The sequence below is a fragment of the Nerophis ophidion genome, linkage group LG07, assembly GCF_033978795.1.
Source record: "Nerophis ophidion isolate RoL-2023_Sa linkage group LG07, RoL_Noph_v1.0, whole genome shotgun sequence".
Classification (NCBI taxonomy): Eukaryota; Metazoa; Chordata; class Actinopteri; order Syngnathiformes; family Syngnathidae; genus Nerophis; species Nerophis ophidion.
The window spans coordinates 2085466-2104751 of record NC_084617.1 but is presented as its reverse complement, the minus strand read 5'-3'; the positions used below and the strand labels follow the sequence as shown (position 1 = coordinate 2104751).

Here is a 19286-nt window from a genome sequence, read left to right as displayed (position 1 = left end):
GAAACCGGAAGTGAGTGGCGTGCATCATCTCGCCACGAACGATGACACACTTCAGGAACGCTGGCTTCATTTTACTGCCAGCATATTAGCAGTAAACTAAACTGTAGTTTTAAAGAATTGTATTCGAAACAAGAAAACGCACTGAATAGGTTTTAAACAGTTTTCGTAAGAAATAAGTACTAATAGCACATTTCCTGGGTTCGGAACGATGGCTTCAATGTACTGCCAGCATATTAGCAGTCAAATAAACTGTAGCTTTAAAGAATTGTATTCGAAACAAGAAAGCGCATTGAGGATGTTTTAAACAGTTTTCGTAAGAAATAAGTACAAATTGCACATTTCCTGGGTTCCACGCGAAACCGGAAGTGAGTGGTGTGCATCATCTCGCCCCGAACGGTGACACACATCAGGAACGCTGGCTTCATTTTACTGCCAGCATATTAGCAGTCAAATAAACCGTAGCTTTAAATTTTTTTGTCCGAAACAAGAAAGCGACAGTTTTCGTTAGAAATAAGTACGAATAGCACATTTCCTGGGTTCCACACAAAACCGGAAGTGAGTGGCGTGCATCATCTTGCCACGAACGATGACACACGCCAGGAACGCTGGCTTCATTTTACTGCCAGCATATTAGCAGTAAATTAAACTGTAGCTTTAAAGAATTGTATTCGAAACAAGAAAGCGCACTGAGTATGTTTTAAATAGTTTTCGTAAGAAATAAGTACGAATAGCACATTTCCTGGGTTCCACACGAAACCGGAAAAGGGTGGCGTGCATCATCTCGCCCCGAACGGTGACACACATCAGGAACGCTGGCTTCATTTTACTGCCAGCATATTAGCAGTCAAATAAACTGTAGCTTTAAATAATTTTATTCGAAACAAGAAAGCGCATTGAGTATGTTTTAAACAGTTTTCGTAAGAAATAAGTACGAATAGCACATTTCCTGGGTTCCACACGAAACCGGAAGTGAGTGGCGTGCATCATCTCACCCCGAACGGTGACACACATCAGGAACGCTGGCTTCATTTTACTGCCAGCATATTAGCAGTCAAATAAACTGTAGCTTTAAAGAATTTTATTCTAAACAAGAAAGCGCGTTGAGTATGTTTTAAACAGTTTTCGTAAGAAATAAGTACGAATAGCACATTTCCTGGGTTCCACACGAAACCGGAAGTGAGTGGCGTGCATCATCTCGCCCCGAACGATGACACACGTCAGGAACGCTGGTTTCTTCCAGAAGTTTCTTCCCGGCGATTCTCTGCCGCTGCTCCCTCGCGGCCCACTACCGCAACATCGCTGTTCGAACACGCCGTCTGACGTCAGCCGGTTGCATTTCGGTGACATTTGTCTCCTCGTCTTTGGCGCGCGACAGAAAAGTCGTCGACGTGTTCCGAGTCAAACCGGCTAACCTTCACCTCTTGCTGGCGAGGGAGGGCAGCTAGGCGCCGTTAGCCGCATGCCGGGGCTGCTGAGGCGGGAAGAGGATCCATCTGGAATGTTCTTTTTTGCAGGCGTGAGCGGGCAGTAGGGATGGGTAAAGATTACTACAAAGTGCTGGGGATAGCCAAGGGTGCCACGGAGGAGGAGATCAAGAAGGCGTACAGGAAGCAGGCCCTCCGCTACCATCCCGACAAGAACAAGTCTGCGGGGGCCGAGGACAAATTTAAGGAGATCGCAGAAGCCTACGACGTCCTCAGTGATGCAAAGAAGAAGGATATTTACGATCGATATGGCGAAGAAGGTAAGCTGAATATTGAGAGGTGGATATGTGCAGTTTAGGAACTTGCTAGAAAGAACCAGAAATCAACGCGTGCATAATTTACAAACCCTGTTTCCATATGAGTTGGGAAATTGTGTTAGATGTAAATATAAACGGAATACAATGATTTGCAAATCATTTCAACCCATATTCAATCGAATGCACTCCAAAAACAAGATATTTGATGTTCAAACTCATAAACTTTATTTTTGTTTTTTTGCAACTAATAATTAACTTAAAATTTCATGGCTGCAACACGTGCCAAAGTAGTTGGGAAAGGGCATGTTCACCACTGCGTTACATCACATTTACTTTTAACAACAATCAATAAAAGTTTGGGAACTGAGGAAACTAATTGTTGAAATTTTGAAAGTGGAATCATTTAGCATTCTTGCTTCATGTACAGCTTAAGTTGTTGTCGTATTTTACGCTTCATAATGCGCCACACATTTTCCATGGGAGACATGTCTGGACTGCAGGCGGGCCAAGAAAGTACCCGCACACTTTTACTACAAAGCCACGCTCTTGTGGCTTGGCATTGTCTTGCTGAAATAAGCAGGGGCGTCCATGATAACATTGCTTGGATGACAGCATATGTTTGCTCTAAAACCTTAATGGACCATTCAGCATTAATGGTGCCTTCACAGATGTGTAAGTTACCCATGCCTTGGGCACTAATACACCCCCATACCATCACAGATGCTGGCTCTTGAACTCTGCGCCTATAACAATCCGGATGGTTATTTTCCTCTTTGTTCCGGAGGACACCACGTCCACAGTTTCCAAATATAATTCGAAATGTGGACTCGTCAGACCACAGAACACTTTTCCACTTTGCATCAGTCCATCTTAGATGATCTCGGGCCCAGCGAAGCCAGCGGCGTTCCTCGGTGTTTTCGATAAACGGGTTTTGCTTTGCATAGCAGAGTTTTAATTTGCACTTACAGATGTAGCGACCAACTGTAGTTACAGACAGTGGTTTTATGAAGTGTTCCTGAGCCCATGTGGTGATATCCTTTACACACGGTCGGTTTTTGATGCAGTACCGCCTGAGGGGTCAAAGGTCTGTAATATCATGGCTAACGCGCTGTGATTTTTCCAGATTCTCTGAACCTTTTGATGATTTTACGGACCATAGATGGTAAAATCCCTGAATTCCTTGCAATGGCTCGTTGAGAAATGTTGTTCTAAAACTGTTCGACAATTTGCTTACAAAGTGGTGATCCTCACCCCATCCTTGTTTGTGAATTACTTAGCATTTCATGGAAGCTGTTTTTATAGCCAATCATGGCACCCACCTGTTCCCAATTAGCCTGCACACCTGTGGGATGTTCCAAATAAGTGTTTGATAAGTATTTCTCAACTTTATCAGTATTTATTGCCACCTTTCCCCACTTCTTTGTCACATGTTGCTGGCATCAAATTTTAAAGTTAATGATTATTTGCAAAAAAAAAAGGTTTATGAGTTTGAACATGAAATATGTTGTCTTTGTAGCATATTCAACTGAATATGGCTTGAAAAGGATTAGCAAATCATTGTATTCTGTTTATATTTACATCTAACACAATTTCCCAACTCATACGGAAACGGGGTTTGTAATAAAAACTACCGAGCATCGGTTGGCAATACTTCATGGTTAAAGTAGCCATGATTGTCACACACACACCAGGTGTGGTGAAATTATTCTCTGCATTTGACGCATCAACCTTGATCGCCCCTGAGAGTGATTTTGTTGAACTTTTCACTGTGATTACTCAAAAATATTAAATAATTAAAATCAGTGGTGTCCTGCATTATTGATCTTTGAGGCCTTTAATTGCTAAATAAAGTAATTCTCCTGAAGGAATCAATAAAGTACTATCTATCTAAATACTGCATATTTCAGTTTTACTATAAAAGACAAAGTTGTCTTTGACAGAAAAAGCATAAATAAAAAATAATAACAATTTGACTTTTTTTTAAACTTTTTAGTGACTGAGACCCTCTATGCTCCCCAGGAGCCCTAAGGATTAAAAAAAAAAATCCATATATTTTGTTATGGTTTGAAAATTAAAAATATCAAAATGGCCCCCACATGCTTAAATTTTTCCGTGTGCGGCCCTCTGTGGAAAAAGTTTGGACACCCCTGCGGTAAAGGCAAGCATGCGCTAATTGTTTTAAAACCTCTTCTCACTCCGGCACTTACCAAAGGCATGTGGTAAATTTAGGCCTGCGCTTATAAATTTGATTGTGATGTAAGGATACCATCATGAAAAGCACATTTGATTAAAAAAAACGTTATTATGGTCTTACCTTTACTTATAAATGAAGTCCATGCACCGCTTCTTCTGATCAAAAGCATCGATAACTTGTTTATAGAAGTCTTCCTTATCTTTCTTCAGTTTTAAAAGTCTCTCTGTCTCGATGGAGATCTTCCTTTATTACCTCCTGCTTCGTTTGAAAGTCCAGTTTAGAAAAGTGTTTTATTTTAGATATGTAATCCTCCATGTTAAAAGTGCAAGCGAGAGGAAGAAATTAACGATTGCTGCTCACTCTTGCTGCTTGTTGTCACTTCTTCTGCAGCCGAGTAGTCGCAAGAAGGATCACTAGCGCCCTCTACCACCAGGAGGCGGGAGTCATTTAATGACTCATATTTGACACACACAGCTACGGTATATTAATAAAACATAGCTGCTCACTGTTCTTTTTAGCATATTCAATAGCTTGGATCTTAAATCTTACGGAATAGCTCTTAATCTTCTTCCCTTTATGCCATTTCAAATGATTGAAATCAGCCTCCTCCATTTTGAAAATGATGACAGGTGAAGTGTCACTCGTGACGTGACGAGTTTGACCCGGTGGAAATTCTAGACATGCGCTAATAAAAATAATATTTTGTGAAACGAGTTTGACCCGGCGTTAATCCTGAGCCGGCGGTAGTGCTAAGCATGCGCTAATTATTTTGATAAACGAGTTTGACCCGGCAGTAATTCTAGTCAGGTGCATACTATATACCCGGCGGCAATTCAAGGGTATACGGTAGTGTCAATATTATGGATAGAAAGTTGTAAATTTATGACCAAAGTTTGTATAGACATGGTTGTGATTTTATGAGAAAACATATTTAATGTGTGTGAAGCTATGTGGTTAAAAGTAATGAAAATATGATGAAAGAATTGTATTACTGAGATAACATTTTGAAAAAGGAATATAAAGTTGTACTAGTAGTTTTAGTTGACCATTATCAAAATCTATTGTTCCTGTGAAAAAATGAATGCATTGTAAGTTATTCAATTTACAAGTTTGTAACAGTAATGTGTTTAAAAAAAAAAAAAAAGACTATCACCTTAATTTTTTTTATTTTAAAAAGTAAGATTTTATAGTTCCATCCACCCATCCATTTTCTACCGCTTGTCCTGTTCGGGGTGATTTTGCAGTTGGATTATCATATTTATTTGTTGTATTTATTCTCATAACATGAGACAACACAAGTTAAGAATAACATGACAACTTTTCCCCCATAATAAGACTTATTTGTGTCTATTATACTCCTTGTTAGAAATCACCTATCAATATTACATTTTATTTTTTTTTATTTCTGTTTGGAAATATTTTTGAATGGTGTACACATTAGACTTTTATTTTCTCTTCTATTTTAGGCCTGAAGGGTTCAGCTGGAGGCGGGGGTGGAGGTCACAGCGGCGCCACCTACAGCTACACCTTCCATGGCGACCCTCACGCCATGTTCGCTGAGTTCTTCGGCGGCCGCAGCCCGTTCGATCACTTCTTCGCGCAGAACGGCGACGACACCAACATGGACGTCAACGACCCCTTTGCCGCCTTCAGCATGGGAAGCATGGGCGGCATGGGCAACTTCCACCGGTCCTTTAAACCCCACCCGGGCGGCGCCCGCGGGAAGAAGAAGGACCCGCCCGTGGTGCACGAGCTAAAGGTGAGCCTGGAAGAGGTGTTCTCGGGCTGCACCAAAAAGATGAAGATCTCCCGCAAAAGACTGAACCCAGACGGCCGCACCGTGCGCTGCGAGGACAAGATTCTGTCCGTGGACATCAAGCGCGGCTGGAAAGAGGGGACCAAGATCACCTTCCCTCGGGAGGGAGACGAGACCCCCACCAACATTCCCGCGGACGTGGTGTTTGTGGTCAAAGACAAACCTCATCCCGTGTTCAGGAGGGAGGGCTCTGATATTATTTATCCTGCAAAAATATCACTTCGAGATGTAAGTACTCTCATTTGTCGCTTCATTAGGCACACCTCAGCCCGACCTCTCGTCACATTACCACAAACCAAACTGAGCATTTTTGTCGTCATATTTCCTATTTTCTTTATTTGTATTCTATTTTTCATTTAGTATTTGGAGACTCTTATTCATAACCCCCTTTTTTTTTGCAAATATTTTATGTTGAAAAATGTTAATGATGCGGAACAGTGTGGTTTTCTACAGCTAACAAATTGTGGGTTTTTATCAAGGGTGGTTATTTACGCAACTTAACTATTCAATCACTTAACCAAACTTTATTTACATAGCACGTTTTAAGCACAGTTAACTTGTTTTAACGCAAAATATCGACACTTATATGACATGGCAGAACACTGAGGATTGGGGGAAAACGTCGCCATTGAAGCATCTTTACTGGAGAATAACTAAAAAATCGTATTAAATATACCGTATTTCCTTGAATTGCCGCCGAGTATATAGTATGCACCTGCCTAGAATTACTGCCGGGTCAACTTGTGTCGCAAAATAATTAGCGCATGCTTAGCATTACCGCCGGCTCAGGATTAATGCCGGGTCAAACTCGTTTCGCTAAATATTGTTTTTATTAGCGCATGTCTAGAATTTCCGCTGAGTCAAACTCGTTTCGCAAAATAATTAGAATATGCCTAGAATTTCCACCGGGTCAAACTCGTCACGTCACGAGTGACACTTCACCTGTCATCATTTTCAAAATGGAGGAGGCTGATTTCAATCATTTGAAATGGCATAAAGGGAAGAAGATTAAGAGCTATTCAGTAGGATTTAAGGTCCAAGCTATTGAATATGCTAAAAAATAACAGTAAGCAGCTATGTTTTATTAAAGGCCTACTGAAATGAGATTTTCTTATTTAAACGGGGATCGCAGGTCCATTCTGTGTCATAATTGATAATTTTGCGATATTGCCATATTTTTGCTGAAAGGTCTTAGTAGAGAACATCCACGATAAAGTTCGCAACTGTCGGTGCTAAGAGAAATGCCGGAAGTCGCAGACGATGACGTCGCAAGTGTGGGGGCTCCTCGCATATTCACATTGTTTCTAATGGGAGCTTCCAACAAAAAGTGCTATTCGGACCAAGAAAACGACAATACCCCCATTAATTTGAGCGAGGACGAAAGATTTGTGTTTGAGAATATTGATAGCGACGGACTAGAAAAAAAAAAAACCCGATTGCATTGGGACTGATTCCGATGTTTTTAGACATATTTACTAGGATAATTCTGGGAAATCCCTTATCTTTCTATTGTGTTGCTAGTGTTTTAGTGAGTTAAATAGTACCTGATAGTCGGAAGGGTGTCTCCACGGGTGTCTTAACGCCAATGTCTCAGGGGAGTCGAGGGCAGCTCAGCTTTTCTCCGGTAAGAAGCGACTTTTTAACCACAATTTTCTCACCAAAACCTGCTGGTTGACATTCCGTCGTGATTCATGTTCGCTTGACCGCGCTCTGATCCATAGTAAATTTTCACCTCCTGGAATTTTAAACAAGGAATCACCGTGTGTTTGTGTGGCTAAAGCTTCCCAACTCCATCTTTCTACTCTGACTTCCCCAATATTAATTTAACAAATTTCAAGACATTCAGCAACACAGATCTCCAAAATACTTTATAATTATGCTATTAAAGCAGACGACTTTTAGCTGTGTGTGTGCGTAGCGCTCATACTTCCTAAAAACGCATGACGTCTTGCGTACACATCATCATTACACGACGTTTTCAAGACGAAACTCCCGGGAAATTTAAAATTGTAATTTAGTAAACTAAAAAAGCCGTATTGGCATGTGTTGCAATGTTAATATTTCATCATTGATATATAAACTATCTGACTGCGTGGTGGCTAGTAGTGGCTTTCAGTAGGCCTTTAATATACCGTAGCTGCATGTGTCAAATATGAGTCATTAAATGACTCCCGCCTCCTGGTGGTAGAGGGCGCTAGTGATCCTTCTTGCGACTACTCGGCTGCAGAAGAAGTGACAACAAGCAGCAAGAGTGAGCAGCGTGTGTTTATTTTTTTCCTTTAGGTTGCACTAACATGGAGGATTACATATCTAAAATAAAACAGTTTTCTAAACTGGACTTTCAATCGAAGCAGGAGGTAATAAAGGAAGATCTCCATCGAGACAGAGAGACTTAAAACTGAAGAAAGATAAGGAAGACTTCTATAAACACATAACATTTTTTTTTATTAAATGTGCTTTTCATGATGGTATCTTTACATCACACTCAAATTTATAAGCGCAGGCCTAAATTTACTGCATGCCTTTGGTAAGCGCCCGAGTGAGAAGAGGTGTTAAATTAATCAGCACCCCCAGCGGCAATTCAAGGTACATTAAAATCTATGTAAAACTAAAATATGAGTCGTAAACAAATACAACATAGAATAGGGAGATGATAGTAATAAAAACGGCACTGAATAAAATTATTTAAATAAACTTAGGACCCTAAGAAGAGTTAAAAATGTGTTACGTTGTGGTCGCATCGTGGATGCGCGAGGAGTTTCACCTCTCGATGCTAAGGAATGGAGGTAGGAGCTGGTTTTAATATCAATAACCAAAGTGACACTTGTACAAACGGAAATAAAAGGTGTGCCAACGCACGGAAAGCTAAATGCTAAGACTAGCAACAGGCAGAGTTCAAGGTCCCAGGTACAGAAGCGCGAGCTGAGCGCGCGGAGGGTAAGCTACAAATTAGCAGGCTGAATGCAAAAATGAATTAACAACACAACTGTTGCATAGCGCAAACGAACTGACCAGCAGGAACTAAGGTAGCAGGTGGTCTTAAATACAACACAAATAATTCAAAACAGGTGTGCGTAGTGAGTCCGTGCAGGAGGCGTAATCAGGTTGCCATGGTGACAATACAAAACAAGGAAGTGTTAGCAACGGGATCGGCAGAGTCCAAAACATAGGACAATACAAAAAAGACATAAACATGCTAGAAATGTGTGATCCGGCTTCCGGATCACAACAAAAATGATCAGTAAAACCCTAGTTTAAGCAATTTTATTATATTTTTGATATTGTTTTTTCCACAAACTAATACAGAAAAGAAAACATCTTATTTGAATATTTTTCCCACATAATCCTGATATTTTATTACATACATTTGGAAGTCCAATTTATTAGGCTAATGTCTAACCTTGTATGCCTTTGAATCGCATGAATGTTATTAATCTGCTATGAGGGGGCGACTCGTCCAGGGTGTTCTCTGCTTTTGGTCCAACTGCAGCTGGTAGGGACAAGCGGTAGGAAATGCATGGATGAGCAGTGGCTTTTTCCCTCTTTAAACTTGTCATGTGGTTCCATGACAAGTTTAAGTTTCATGCAGCCACTTAATGAGGGAAAAACAAGGCACCCATGTTTATTTCACTGGATGACACTTCTGTGGATGAGTCCAGCCTTGACGCCAATTGGAGCGGAAGGCACTTGTATGGGCTGTAAAGCAGCGTGTAAGATGGCAGCAGGCAGCGTGTAAGATGCGCGTGTCTTTGTGTCCAGGCTCTGTGCGGCTGCTCGGTCAGCGCCCCCACCCTGGACGGCCGCACCATCACCGTGTCCTCCAGAGACGTGGTCAAGCCGGGCATGAAGAAGCGCATCGTGGGGGAAGGCCTACCCCTGTCCAAGCGTCCCGACAAGAGGGGCGACATGATCTTGGACTTTACGGTCAAATTCCCTGACAAACTGGGACAAAACACCCGTGACGCACTCAGGCAGGTTCTCCCGCCATGATGCCAGGACTAACACTTCCAACGCCGTTCTTCAGGGTGCTTACATTTATTATTATGGTTTTTTAAAGCCTCATTTGACTCACAACACCTAAAAACTGACAGAATCAATGATTTGAGTATTTATTGTTAGCTGGATTCTATCAATGGACTAAAAGGTGTTTTGTTTTTGTACAAGTGAACCAACACTGAAACAATGGAGATGTTTAATTCAGGTTTTTTTTTTATTTTACTATCATTAGTTCAAGACAAACACTGAGCCAAATAAGTGTTAGAGCCTACCAAGTACCAGGGCCACACTGAAACAGAAAAACCACATCATCAATTGTTTTTAGAGAGGAAAAAGTCCAGATATTACGATCTAAAGCAGGGGTAGGGAACCTATGGCTCGGGAGCCAGATGTGACTCTTGATGACTGCATCTGGCTCTCGGATAAATCTGAGTTGATGTTGCTTAAAACCATAAGTAATGAATAATAAGGGGACGGCGTGGCGCAGTGGAAGAGTGGCCGTCCCTGGTTCAAATCCCACCTAGTACCAACCTCGTCACGTCCGTTGTGTCCTGAGCAAGACACTTCACCCTTGCTCCTGATGGGTGCTGGTTAGCACCTTGCATGGCAGCTCCCTCCATCAGTGTGTGAATGGGTAAATGTGGAAGTAATGTCAAAGCGCTTTGAGTACCTTGAAGGTAGAAAAGTGCTATACAAGTACAACCCATTTATCATTTAATTTCACTTGTAATCACAGTGTTAAAAATAACGTTCAAAATATAAAACATTCTCATGCATTTTTAATCCATACTTCCGTTCAAGAAGTTGCGTTAATGGTAAAAAGTTATTTAGTTATTATTGGTTAGTGTGGGGCTTGCCCTCCTGGGGGTTCTTCAGACCACCAAACACCGACATGAGAGCCTGTTTCAGGGTTACAGTATTGTTTTATTTTTCAATAAGTCTCGCAGTTGTTTTCCAGCAATTGTATTTCCAGCCCCAACCCCGTCTCTCCTCCTGGCTGCTGCTAATAACAGAGCGACAGGTGATTAGATAAAAAGGCCCAGGTGGGCCATCTACGCACCTGTCACTGCAGGCCCGCAGGCCACACCCCCTCCACAGTTAGCTTCAGAATAACAATGCTATTGTAAAGAATAAGAGACTTATTATACTCTAGAAATGTTGGTCTTACTTAAAAATGCGCACGTTTAGTTGTTTTCAGTGTTAAAAAAAATAAGTTTATGGCTCTTACGGAAATACATTTTAAAATAATTGTCTATTCGGCTCTCTCAGCCAAAAAGGTTCCCGACCCCTGATCTAAAGTCATCATGTTAGGGGGGAAATCGTCCAAATATTATTAATCAAATGATGTAACTTAATGAGAAAACGTTTTAATAACACCCCAAGAAGGGGTCATTTTACAAGAATGTTGTAGGAAAACATTCCAATTGTATAATAAATCTAAAGTTCTCATTTTATGACCAAAAGTGGTCTAAATATGAATACAAACAGCGTGTTTTATCACAAAAAACAGTAAAAATATCAGGACTATTATCTGTAGGAAACAAATGATAATAAAGCATCCACTAATGACAATACACAAAAATACATATATATATATATATATATATATATATATATATTAGAACTTTGTAGTTATAACTTTACAGAACTATTGTAATTATAAAGTTATGATATTAAAACAACTAGGTTAAATATATTACATTTCCAGTGAAGTTGGACTCCGCCAAGGCTGTCCTTTGTCACCGATTCTGTTCATAACTTTTATGGACAGAATCTCTAGGCGCAGCCAAGGCGTTGAGGGGTTCCGGTTTGGTGACCGCAGGATTAGGTCTCTGCTTTTTGCAGATGATGCGGTCCTGATGGCTTCATCTGGCCGGGATCTTCAGCTCTCACTGGATCGGTTCGCAGCCGAGTGTGAAGCAACTGGGATGAGAATCAGCACCTCCAAGTCCGAGTCCATGGTTCTCGCCCGGAAAGGGTGGAGTGCCATTTCCAAGTTGGGGAGGAGACCCTGCCCCAAGTGGAGGAGTTCAAGTACCTCGGAGTCTTGTTCACGAGTGAGGGAAGAGTGGATGGTGAGATCGACAGGCGGATCGGTGCGGCGTCTTCAGTAATGCGGACGTTGTACCGATCCGTTGGGGTGAAGAAGGAGCTGAGCCGGAAGGCAAAGCTCTCAATTTACCGGTCGATCTACGTTCCCATCCTCACCTATGGTCATGAGCTTTGGGTCTCTCCCTTAGAGATAGGGTGAGAAGCTCTGCCATCCGGGAGGAACTCAAAGTAAAGCCGCTGCTCCTCCACATGGAGAGGAGCCAGATGAGGTGGTCCGGGCATCTGGTCAGGATGCCACCCGAACGCCTCCCTAGGGAGGTGTTTAGGGCACGTCCAGTCGGTAGGAGGCCACGGGGAAGACCCAGGACACGTTGGGAAGACTATGTCTCCCGGCTGGCCTGGGAACGCCTCGGGATCCCCCGGGAAGAGCTGGACGAAGTGGCTGGGGAGAGGGAAGTCTGGGTTTCCCTGCTTAGGCTGTTGCCCCCGCGACCCGACCTCGGATAAGCGGAAGATGATGGATGGATGGATAAATATATTACAGTAAAGTTGTAATACTGTGGGGGAAAAATGTACATTTTGAATACAAAGTTGTAATTTCATTAGAGAAAATTTACAATTATTATGATAGAAATACAAATATAACGTTTAAATGTTCAACCAAAGTAGTCTGAAAAATACAATGGCAAAATGTGTAATTTTGCTATACTAAAGTTGTACTGGCAATAAAGAAGTTAAATTTTAGTCTTACAATAAATCATCTTTTTTTTCCATCTTTCTTTTGTAATATTTGGACTTTCTTTCCCCCATAATATGACTTTATTAATGTAGGATTATAACTCCACCCAGTGTGGCTCCTTGGTTGAAAGCCTGCTCATCATCTGTACTTCCCCGTTATTTACAGCCGGGGCCTTCAGTTGAACCAGGCCTGTGGTCCTCCATCATGTCACCTATTTACACTAAATATCTTGACTTAGTTACCTCATATTCACTGAGATGTCTTGTTAACACACCACCATGCTTCCTTCCCACAGTGAGAGTGCCACTGATGTAGCAAGCAATCTGATACAGAGCTTTTTGGTTTTTTTATTCAAATTGTTGACTTAAAAATACCTTATTTCAAAATGGCGCACACTTTGTTTATGTCAATGTGCCAAATAATGTGTGGATGGTGAGGGCAGTTGGAGAATAATTTATAAGCTCTTATTAGGTTGAGCCTGTGGTTTGGTTTACAGGTTGTGATCAATGCTATTGTGAGGGATTTATTGAAATTATAATGGATTGTTTCATCTTCAAAATGCTGCTTGGACTTGCATTACAACATTAGAACGTCATTAAGTAGCTTTGAAAGTATGTTTGCATTGAGGGATATTCTCTGTTTATTTGCACTTTTAAAAAATGATGATTTTGAATGCTTTTATTGTCATGATTTACATTTTGGCACATTTGGTTTGCACTAACACAGGGGTCACCAACACCAGGTCGCCCGTAAGGACCAGCCGGCATAGCTCGATTGGTAGAGCGGCTGTGCCAGCAACTTGAGGGTTGCAGGTTCGATTCCCGCTTCTGCCATCCTAGTCACTGCCGTTGTGTCCTTGGGCAAGACACTTTACCCACCTGCTCCCAGTGTCGCCCACACTGGTTTAAATGTAACTTAGATATTGGGTTTCACTATGTAAAGCGCTTTGAGTCACTAGAGAAAAGCGCTATATAAATATCATTCACATGAGTCGCCCGCTGGCCTGTTCTAAAAATAGCTCACATAGCAGCACTTACCAGTGAGCTGCCTCTATTTTTACAATTTCATTTATTTACTAGCAAGCTGGTCTCACTTTGCTCGACATTTTTAATTCTAAGAGACAAAACTCAAATAGAATTAGAAAATCCAAGAAAATATTTGAAAGACTTGGTCTTCACTTGTTTAAATAAAATCATTATTTTTTTTTACTTTGCTTCTTATAACTTTCAGAGAGACAATTTTAGAGAAAAAATACAACTTTAAAAATGATTTTACCTTTTTAAATTCCTTCCTCTTCTTTCCTGACAATTTTAATCAATGTTCAAGTAAATGTTTTCTTATTGTAAATAATAATTATATTTTAATTTAATTCTTCATTTTAGCTTTTTCGATGAATGTTTGTGAAATATTTCTTCAAACTTATTATGATTAAAAAAAATATATTCTGGCAAATCTAGAAAATCTGTAGAATCAAATTTAAATCTTATTTCAAAGTCTTTTGAATTCCTTTTAAAATGTTTGTTCTGGAAAATGTAAAAGAAATAATGATTTGTCTTTGTTGGAAATATAGCTTGGTCCTGTTTGTTATATATTCTAACAAAGTGCAGATTGGATTTGAACCTATTTAAAACATGTCATCAAAAATATATATTTATTTTGAGAAATCATTAAGATGATCAGTGTTTCCACAAAGATAAATATCATTAATAATAACAGTTAAAGGTAAATTGGGCAAATTGGCTATTTCTGGCAATTTATTTAAGTGTGTATCAAACTGGTAGCCCTTCTCATTAATTAGTACCCAAGAAGAAGTTCTTGCTTTCAAAAAGGTTGGTGACCCCTGCTCTAACACATCAGTACCTTTTTGCCATTGGAAGTCATCTTTCATAGGCCAGAAGACTGCAAAGCAGGAATAAAATGTCTCATTACTCAACAAACATCTGATTACGATTATTTTTTGATTTGGAAAATGTATATTTTATAATAAATATTATTTAAATCCACACACAACTGTGGAAAATGTTTTTTCTTTATTGAGTTTTGTCATCTTTTTCCCCAGCACGCATGAATTCAGTTCCCATCGCCCTCTAGCGGCCGTCTGCGTAGGTGCCGCACCTTTTTAACACAATGGAGGACAGTTCTCACGTGAGAAAGTGTCGTCAAATCCCTTGCATGGGAGTCCTCGCAGGCTCTCACCATGACGACGACCTTTTTAACAACTGCTCATCAAAAATAAAACGTGCTGTTTATTTTGTTTTGCTCGGGGGAGAAGAACGAGCACGTCAACCGTCGCCGCCACTGTGACATCCTACAGTCCGTGAACGCAACATCATGTCGTCTCGTTCTAATAAGAAAAAAAAAACTTATTTCATGTTAATCACACCGTATGTATCGATGCACCAATTCACACCTCAATTCGAAATAAAATGTGATATTTTGGCAAACGTGTTGTAGCCCTGGTGACGTCACCTCCCTCCTGCAGCAATTAAGGGGCCTTGACGTGCGGGTGACTAAAAAGCAAAATAAAGTTCGGATTTACTGACGCGTACACACATTATTACTTTTTTTTTTCTAAAATCGAGTTTTGGACAATTTTGCTTAGAAAATGCATGTTAACAGGTGTGTTGATTTTGCATCATCTGGCATCCTCTCAGGTATAAGGCATGAGTATTTTAGGCTGAAAAGTGGTACTTGTCATTGTTTAGATAATGCTGACTTTCTTCTACTAGTTGCAGACCACCCGGAAAAAAGCATCTGCAGGGCGAGGAACCCAAAGTGTGCCGCCATCAAAAATGGAGCACTACTCACCAAAAGGTGCTATGACCCCGTTGTCCTAAATACTGGCGGCTCCAGAGCTGCAGAAGCCGTGCCCACCAAAAGGACCAAACAAGAGACCCTCTTGTCCAACAGAAGGGTCCCGTCTACCAAGAGGTCCATGAAGGCGTCTCGGAGAACCAAACGCAAGAGCCGAAGAAAAATGGACAGCCTTAAAAAAAAAAAGAGGGTCAAATCTACAAAAAACCCCAAACCCGACGCCCTGCTAAAGACTGGCACCAAGACCCTGCCTGTGAAAGTAGGACCTGCACGGGGCACCAAGAGGAAGGCTGACACCAAGCTCGGGACCCTCACAAAAAAGCAGAGGGTGTCCCTAAATGTGGTGCCGGCTAAACTGAAAAGCAGACCCCAGATGAGGAAACCCAAAGTCAAGCCGGAGACCCTCAGACGCGGACGAAAGGGTAAATCCAAACTACAGTCGCTGACGCGGAGACGAGGCGGCAAAGACAAACCCAAGAGGAGACATAGAGGAAAAACCAATGAGTGGTCCAGGAGGACCAGACCCAGACGGAGGGTTGATAAGAGACCGGAGACTTTGACGAGGAGGCAGTGGGTCAAAGCCACACAGATGTCCATGGTCCAACAGGCCCAGAGGCGCCTCCTGGCCACCACCAGTCAAGGTAAGTCCAGAAGCTCCTAAAAGATGCCTTTCGGGCCCTTGCTGGACTTCCTGTCATTGGTATTGTCTCACTTTGGGAGGAAATGCGTGGACTTGCTGGGTTACGTGACAAAGAAACAACACCAAGAGGACGACCGTAAATACTTTGATGTATTTTATTTAGTGAAGTGAGTGAAGTATATTTATATAGCGCTTTTTCTCTAGTGACTCAAAGCGCTTTACATAGTGAAACCCAATATCTAAGTTACATTCAAACCAGTGTGGGTGGCACTGGGAGCAGGTGGGTGAAGTGTCTTGCCCAAGGACACAACGGCAGTGACTAGGATGGCAGAAGCGGGAATCGAACCTGCAACCTTCAAGTTGCTGGCACGGCAACTCTACCAACCGAGCTAAACCGCCCCATTTTGCACTGAAAAATATCCTAAAAACATCCCAATGAGTGAGGGAAGCCTGGATGGTGAGATCGACAGGCGGATCGGTGCGGCGTCTTCAGTAATGCGGACGTTGTATCGATCCGTTGTGGTGAAGAAGGAGCTGAGCCGGAAGGCAAAGCTCTCAATTTACCGGTCGATCTACGTTCCCGTCCTCACCTATGGTCATGAGCTTTGGGTCATGACCGAAAGGACAAGATCACGAGTACAAGCTCAAATGAGTTTGGGTCTCTCCCTTAGAGATAGGGTGAGAAGTTCTGCCATCCGGGAGGAACTCAAAGTAAAGCTGCTGCAGAGGAGCCAGATGAGGTGGTTCGGGGATCTGGTCAGGATGTCACCTGAACGCCTCCCTAGGGAGGTGTTTAGGGGCACGAGGCCACGGGGAAGACCCAGGACACGTTGGGAAGACTCTGTCTCCCAGCTGACCTGGGAACGCCTCGCTAGTATCTTAAAGTTTAGCCTCCTATGTTTACTATTTGTAAATGACTTCATTATAACACACCAACTTAGTGTGGTTATTGTCAGATATTTAGATGTTAACTATCTGACCAGCAGTCTTTGCAGGACTGATGTCATGCAATACTTGTTTGTTTTTGTTTTTTGCTGACGGACCTGCCTGCACAGCCTCGTTTGAGCAGAAGTATCAGCAGCTGGAGAAGATCGGCGAAGGAGGCTTCGGCTCCGTCTATGCAGGATACCGGAAAAATGATTCTTTTGCCGTAAGTATTTCATATTTCTGATGCAGTGTAGAAAAATCCCACTTGTGAAAAAGAAGTGATTGTGTCTTGCAGGTGGCCATCAAACACATCCCCAAAGATGAAGTCAAGGTAATCCCACTGGTAAGGAAACATGTCTCATTGCAAACACAAACATTTTTATCACAGGATCTCCTCTACACTATATTGCCAAAAGTATTTGGCCAGCCGTCCAAATGATGAGAACCAGGTGTCCTAACCGCCTGGCCCGGTGTATCAAATCAAGCACTTAGGCATGGAGACTGTTTCTACAAACATTTGTGAAAGAATGGGCCGCTCTCAGTGATTTCCAGCATGGAACTGTCACAGGATGCCACCTTTGCAACAAATTCAGTTGTGAAATTTCCTCGTTCCTAAATATTCCAAAGTCCACTGTTGGCTTTATTATGAGAAAATGGAAGAGTTTGGGAACAACAGCAACTCAGCCAAGAAGTGGTAGGCCAGGTAAACTACCAGAGAGGGGTCGGCGGATGCTGAAGCGCATAGTGCAAAGACTTTCTGCACAGTCAGTTGCTACAGAGCTCCAAACTTCATCCATCCATCATCTTCCGCTTATCCGAGGTCGGGTCGCGGGGGCAACAGCCTAAGCAGGGAAACCCAGACTTCCCTCTCCCCAGCCACTTCGTCTAGCTCTTCCCGGGGGATCCCGAGGCGTTCCCAGGCCAGCCGGGAGACATAGTCTTCCCAACGTGTCCTGGGTCTTCCCCGTGGCCTCCTACCGGCTGGACGGGCCCTAAACACCTCCCTAGGGAGGCGTTCGGGTGGCATCCTGACCAGATACCCGAACCACCTCATCTGGCTCCTCTCCATGTGGAGGAGCAGCGGCTTTACTTTGAGTTCCTCCCGGATGGCAGAGCTTCTCACCCTATCTCTAAGGGAGAGACCCAAACTCATTTGGGCCGCTTGTACCCGTGATCTTATCCTTTCGGTCATGACCCAAAGCTCATGACCATAGGTGAGGATGGGAACGTAGATCGACCGGTAAATTGAGAGCTTTGCATTCCGGCTCAGCTCCTTCTTCACCACAACGGATCGGTACAACGTCCGCATTACTGAAGACGCCAAACTTCATGTGACCTTCTAATTAGCCCACCTACAGTACGCAGAGAGCTTCATGGAATGGCTTTCCATGGCCGAGCTGCAGCCCCTAAGCCATACGTCACCAAGTCCAATGCAAAGCGTGGGATGCAGTGGTGTAAAGGACATCACCACTGGACTCTAGAGGAGTGACAGACAGCAGCTTTATTGTTGTCCATTCTTAACTGTACAAGACACACAAGAACTGAAATTACATTTTCGGCACAGTCCCATTAAGAGCAGACATGCGTTACAAGGGGACAAGACGGGACCGCCAACGGATCAGCCACTTACGGCGCTCCTTAAAAAAGGTGAGAAAAAGGTGATGTTGGGAAAGGGGGAAGAGTAAAAAAAAAATATCAGTCTAAGGCTGGACCCTCAGGAGGGGTCCAGACTGAGTCCGAGGGGAAAAAAAAACATAGCATGGCACACATAAACATGGTACATGTAATCACAACAACTCACAACAGAGGTGGGGGGGGGGGGGGGAGTTGGGGCCCTGGAGGCCGGCTGCCGCTATAAAGCGCTACTCAGTCATCCACAAAGAGTGGTGAAGGTGTTGAAGTGGGTGAGATGTTGAAATGTTTTTGTGGACTGGGGCCGATCTCAAAGTTCGACACCAGGTGTTGTGCAGACGCCTTCTCTGGAATGATGAGTCACGCTTTTCCATCTGGCAATCTGATGACTCGGTCTGGGTTTGGAGGTTGCCAGGACAACGCTACATTTTGGACTGCATTGTGCTGAGTGTGAAATTCGGTGGAGGAGGAATTATGGTATGGGGTAGTTTTTTAGGAGTTGGGCTCCCAGTGAAAGGAACTTTGAATGCTCCATGATACCAAAACATTTTGGACAATTCCATGCTTCCAAACTTGTGGGAACAGTTTGGAGCGGGCCCCTTCCTCTTCCATTGATTGATTGATTGATACTTTTATTAGTAGATTGCACAGTACAGTACATATTCCGTACAATTGACCACTAAATGGTAACACCCCAATAAGTTTTTCAACTTGTTTAAGTCGGGGTCCACGTTA

The 19286-nt window shown here is 42.5% G+C and overlaps 2 protein-coding genes across 3 annotated transcripts in view; both read left to right on the top strand.

The window, feature by feature from the left end:
• Positions 1-1151: 1151 nt before the first annotated feature.
• dnajb1a (DnaJ heat shock protein family (Hsp40) member B1a) lies at positions 1152-15409 on the top strand. Of its 2 annotated transcripts, none has more exons than XM_061905171.1 (3): positions 1152-1744; positions 5402-5979; positions 9511-14475. In XM_061905171.1, the coding sequence occupies exons 1-3, from the start codon at positions 1534-1536 to the stop codon at positions 9739-9741; spliced, it is 1020 nt and encodes a 339-aa protein (XP_061761155.1). In that variant the 5' UTR covers positions 1152-1533; the 3' UTR covers positions 9742-14475. The 2 variants fall into 2 exon arrangements, with proteins under 2 accessions (XP_061761155.1, XP_061761157.1); XM_061905173.1 differs by lacking the exon at positions 9511-14475 and adding an exon at positions 15268-15409 and having other exon boundaries at positions 1159-1744.
• Positions 15330-19286, top strand: part of LOC133555790 (serine/threonine-protein kinase pim-2-like) — a 10802-nt gene continuing 6845 nt past the window's right edge. Inside the window, exons 1-3 of the mRNA XM_061905170.1 lie at positions 15330-15993; positions 17048-17142; positions 17215-17262. Coding sequence (XP_061761154.1) covers positions 15474-15993; positions 17048-17142; positions 17215-17262 — 663 coding nt within the window. The 5' untranslated portion in view covers positions 15330-15473. The remainder of the gene's footprint in view (positions 15994-17047; positions 17143-17214; positions 17263-19286) is intronic.

Coding starts and splice junctions, on each gene's coding strand:
- dnajb1a (XM_061905171.1), top strand. CDS start 1,534: ATGGGTAAAGATTACTACAAAGTGCTGGGGATAGCCAAGGGTGCCACG. Junction 1,745..5,401: donor CGATCGATATGGCGAAGAAG/GTAAGCTGAATA, acceptor CTTCTATTTTAG/GCCTGAAGGGTTCAGCTGGA. Junction 5,980..9,510: donor CAAAAATATCACTTCGAGAT/GTAAGTACTCTC, acceptor CTTTGTGTCCAG/GCTCTGTGCGGCTGCTCGGT.